This window comes from Pterocles gutturalis, unplaced genomic scaffold (genome assembly GCF_000699245.1).
Source record: "Pterocles gutturalis isolate BGI_N339 unplaced genomic scaffold, ASM69924v1 scaffold37049, whole genome shotgun sequence".
Lineage (NCBI taxonomy): Eukaryota > Metazoa > Chordata > Aves > Pterocliformes > Pteroclidae > Pterocles > Pterocles gutturalis.
Window position 1 is genome coordinate 20,809 of NW_010131932.1, and position 4,790 is coordinate 25,598.

At 50.0% G+C, this 4,790-nt stretch overlaps 1 protein-coding gene across 1 annotated transcript in view; it reads right to left on the reverse strand.

Annotated features, from left to right (window-relative positions):
* The window catches only part of PFKFB2 (6-phosphofructo-2-kinase/fructose-2,6-biphosphatase 2), a 16,262-nt gene extending 11,812 nt beyond the window's left edge, over nt 1-4,450 (reverse strand). Inside the window, exons 1-10 of the mRNA XM_010080761.1 lie at nt 4,333-4,450; nt 4,115-4,211; nt 3,650-3,716; nt 3,422-3,496; nt 3,236-3,292; nt 2,636-2,760; nt 2,062-2,269; nt 1,711-1,857; nt 1,358-1,462; nt 594-723 (exon numbers count right to left, since the gene is read on the reverse strand). Coding sequence (XP_010079063.1) covers nt 594-723; nt 1,358-1,462; nt 1,711-1,857; nt 2,062-2,269; nt 2,636-2,760; nt 3,236-3,292; nt 3,422-3,496; nt 3,650-3,716; nt 4,115-4,211; nt 4,333-4,444 — 1,123 coding nt within the window. The 5' untranslated portion in view covers nt 4,445-4,450. The remainder of the gene's footprint in view (nt 1-593; nt 724-1,357; nt 1,463-1,710; nt 1,858-2,061; nt 2,270-2,635; nt 2,761-3,235; nt 3,293-3,421; nt 3,497-3,649; nt 3,717-4,114; nt 4,212-4,332) is intronic.
* Nucleotides 4,451-4,790: the final 340 nt, after the last annotated feature.

Below are 4,790 nucleotides of genomic sequence, written 5' to 3' on the forward strand. Positions count from 1 at the left end.
AAGGCGTGGGGGCAGGCAGGGGAAACCTCTCCAACAGCACACAGGGGGGAGGCTCTGCAGCAACAGCCACTGCTGACCCACAGGTGTTTTATTTAGAACTTTATTAGAAGTTTATTAACTTCATTAAAAGTTTTATTAAACTCTCATACCACTCACTGGAGCTTTATAAAGGAGCTCGCAGACTGGAGCGAGCTCACCAAGCAAGGATCAGCGTTTCACCGAGATGCAGCACTGCTGCCAACCCTTCACAGGCCACGGATGCATCAGAAAACTTTTTCTTTACATTAAAAAATAAGCCCCTAGAGATCACATAAATGCTACTGGTGGGAACAGCCCCAGAAACAACAGCTGAGCAGCAAACCAGCAGCGCACACATCGGCGCTCCCTGCAAAGAGCTTCTTGCAAAGCTCCGTGCGCTGCTGAAAGGCAAGGGTTAAAGTGTGTTTGGCAATGTTTGCTTTTTATTTTTCTTTTTTAAGCAGCTCTTCCGTTGTGAAAAATCCAAACAGTAATTACAAGCCACCCTCCCAAAAGCTCTGCAAAGGAAGCAGCCCGAGAAGCCAGCCCCCAACATCATCCATTTATTTTTGTACCTGCGCTCTTGTCGAGAAAATAAGCCAAGAGGCACCTCATAACCGCCTGGTGGGAGATAACCAGGACGTTGCCTTGCCGTTCTAGCTCCATAATTACCGGCTCCAGGCGCTGGACCAAGTCCTGGTAGGACTGAAAAACAAAACAGGAATTTTTCAAGGGGTTTTGTAAACAGAGGCTTAAAGCAGAAGCAGCAATTAACACACCTTCCCACCCAGGAAAATATCGGTTAAAATATCAAAATGCAGAAGTTACGGATGATCCGGTAAACACAGGAAAAAAAAAAAGCAAAGAGCAAAAGGTGAAGTGTAATGTCAGCAACCCTCGGGTTACAGGAGAATTCAGATTACTGGGAACTCTTAACGAGTGCAGTAAAAACAAATAAAATAGTAAATTATACATTTAAACAAGGTTGCGAAGTAAAACCAGAATAACTCCATACCACACCCGCAATCATTTTCTTTCCAGGATGTTTTTTCATAGGGATAATTCAGGCCTTGGCCAAACGAGCGTGATGCAGAAACCCAGAGGGGAGCAGCACGGACCCAGCAAGTGGCCCAGCCAACACGATGGAAAGGCATTGCTTGCACACTACAGTAAAGGAAATCTGTAAACCTTTCCTCTAAAAGAGAGCTGGGGATCCTCATGTTTTCAGTTTCCCATACAAATATTGGCAGAAAAAGTCAAAACAAAGTCCTTCAATTCTGCACAGACGTATTTGTTTTACATCTACTGTATCTCATTGTTATTTCTCAAGCATCTTCACCTCGCCTCCAGGATAGCGATACAGGTATTTCTCTTGATCCCTCAGGGCAAACTCATCTGGATACTTGGCTTCAATTTCCTCATAGGTCATTTCTTCACACACCCCCTGAGGGAAGAAGCACTTGTTACACCACACTTTTACTTCAGAGGCACAACAACGCAAAAAAAAAAAAAAAACGTTTAGCAGCTCTGGGCGTTGTCAGCCCTGCACCAAACCATCCCAAACCCCATGATGATGCTGGAGCACATTATCCATGGGCATGGTTATCAACAAACAGTCAAGTTTCTCATGATGAATTATTATTTTAGACGTTATTTTCCATCTAGAAAAGCTTCAATCAGCGTTTTACTCACAGCATCGATCTCGTTGAGAATCTTCCACTGCTTGTACGTGACCCCCAGGGACTCGGCCGTCTGGATGGTCCGTTTCAGCTGGCTGGTCCACACCTTCAGGTCAACGATCTCCTGCTCTTCGATGAACTTCTTCAGTGCCTGAGCAAACTGGGGGAAAAAAAAAAAAAAAAAAGCCAGAGGAGGTGAGGAGGGGGCAGGAGCTGGTGCCACCGTTACAAGCATCACTTCGGGGGCTGTGGCTGCCGCAGCACGATGCAGCTGCGGGGCTGGAGAGGGATGCAGAGCCCGGCTCTGACCCTGGACACATAACACTCGACAAATACGGCAACCCAGGTGCTGCCAGACACGTACCTGCTTCCCGCGCGGCGACAGACCAGAATCCCCACCAATCTTGCCAACAAGGTTATATTCACTCTCACCGTGTCGGCAAAGGTAGATGGTACGCGGCTGGACATGAATGTTCATTAGGTAATAGACGATTTTACTCTGGATGTAATCCTGGACTCTGTTTACTAGGAACCGCTGTCCCACATTGATCACTTTAATGAAGGAAAGATCTCTGGAGTCAACATAAAATAAGAACACCCACACGACCAGTTTTAAAAACGAAGCATGTGCACCTGCGGGTGTAATCTAGCTATTCATCCCCTAGCAAAGGCATCGGCACTACCACTGGGTCGCTCCAGCGGACAGAAGAGACACCGAGCTGCCGCGCGTGAACAGGGAGCTGCGTTACGCTGCAGTACACTCGAGAAAATCCTTTCAGATCACTTGGGATGTAAGGATATCACCTTCACACAGGCAACCACGCTTCGGGGGAGCAGAGGCTCCAGCAGACCCGTTACAGCATCCCCAGAGAACAGCGGCGACAAAGCAAAGCAGCTCACGCCTGCAAGGACAAAACGCACCCCGGGGCTTTGCTTACTTGTCGTATGCATCAGGATCGAGAGGCTGGTACGTGACCTTGTAGCACTCGATCCTCTTCAGGAAATCGTCCATCACATTCTCCCTGTTTCTCTCTGGGTAGTCGGGGCTGGAAACTTTCACCTCCTGATAACAGACAGTGCCGCTTTGTGAGAGTTAAGCAAACTCGGCAGGGAGCAAAAGCAACGATGAATAACATTATTCTTCCCTTTGGAAACAAATGAGCATTGTTTAACGTTGCCCTGTGGCAAAACCTGCCCCTGGAGAGGAAACAAAGAGTGACTCTGAAGGCACTGTGGTGCTTGGCCCCGCGACAGGCGCTGCGAGCTGTCCCTGCGAGCCACTCGCTGCCGCCTTCCCTCCACGAGAAAACACACTTCAAGGTCAAACGCTTCTCAGCTCCATTGGATTTCCACATTTCCACGTAACTAACTGCACCTTTAGCTTTTATAACCCTGCAAACCTTAGGTGCTTATTTCCAAGGTGAAACACAAGAGCAAAGGCATTTGCAGACATTCCCGTGAGCGACCGTGGCTGGTGACCTTGCACCGAGCTCCCACGGCTTGTGCTGGCAGCTGAGCCTGGAAAAAGCAGCACGCACCAGGATATTGGCAGCGATGACTTCTGGATCGTCACAGACAGACTCCACGAAAAACACCTACGAAGAAGGCAAGGAAGCGTGTTTCAGAGAGGCCAGAACTCTGCCCTGAATCAAAAGTCAAGAGCTGCTGCCCAAGGGAGCAGTAACGCCGCAATCCCTACTACACACCAAATACAGAAGCACTACCTTGAAAGCATTTTCTTTAGCAAAATTTAAGATCAGGTCCCGTCTTTCTCGAGTTGTGTTGGTCGCATCAAACACCTACCACAAAATGAATATGTAGCAACGAGCAGGTTTATCCAAAGCTTTTAAACCAGCCCCAAATCATTCAAGATTACAATCAGGTCCCCAAACGCCCTGGGCAGCTTTGAACCACCCAGCCGTAAAACCATGTTTAGTGCTGAAAAGTCTTACAGCTATCTGCCCGCACTCCTCCAAGAGATAAGCCTTCACGTCTTCCAGAGCCACTAAGGCACATCGTCTGCAGGGGAGAAATGGGGATGGTCAGAGCTGATGGAAAGTGTTCAGAGGCTTCCACCGGGGAGAGACTGAAATACCTTCTCTCCACCCATGGAGCACCCACCCCTGCATCCTTCCAGGAGCCCCGGAGGCTCTGCAGAGAACACAAGGCACCTGGATCTATAACCTACTTCGTATCTCACTCCTCGCCAGGCATTCACAGCCCCTGCTCTCTGTGCCAGCCCGAAGCCAATGACAAAACTCCCACGCACAGCCCCTCGCAGGATCCCCGCACAGGCTGCTCTACCTCCTCCCCTGGTTTCACAGGCACTATTTTCTGCTCCTCAAACACAGAGGCTGCCAAGACCTGAGACTAACCAGACCACTGCAGATCGGCCGGGCCCCCTGACGCCGACTTACTTGCGGATTTCCATGGCTTCTTTGTTATCGTGCCTGAAGAAGTCATAGGACTTGTAAGACTTGACCGCTTCCCGGCGATACACTCCTAAATTAAACACTTCACACACAAAAGACGAGCACGTGAGACTGACGGCATTTAGCAGACAGGTCTCGCGGCGCTTTCAGCAAAGGGCAGAGCTAACCCTGGCACCGGGGTCAGCCAACAGCCCCCCACACACCTTTGGTGGGCACCCCGATCCAGTTGAGGTAGCGGGTGAGCTTCTTGGACACGTAGGTCTTGCCGCGGGCAGGGAGACCGATCATCACGATCAGCGTCGGGGAGTTGGTCATGTAGGAAGCCCATGCTGCAAAAAATAAAACCATCAGCATCACGAAGCATCACAGAGCAGCAGCAGCATCGTAAAGCATCGGAGAGCAAAGGGGGAGCCCCCACCCCAAGCCATCCCCCGTGCAGAGCTACCCCATCTCCGGACAAACCGAGCACCGCTGGGCATCTCCTAACGGGCTGGAGCTAATTAACCACTCTGCGGTCTCCCGGGCATCAGCTAATGAGGTGGATGAGCAACGGCGAACCCGCTGCGCCTAATGGGGCTCATCTGCGTCTTTGAGCGTTCAAACTATTGACCGACCGGGCAGGAGCTGTCAAGGCTGTAAGAAGGATGTTTTTAACAAAGCG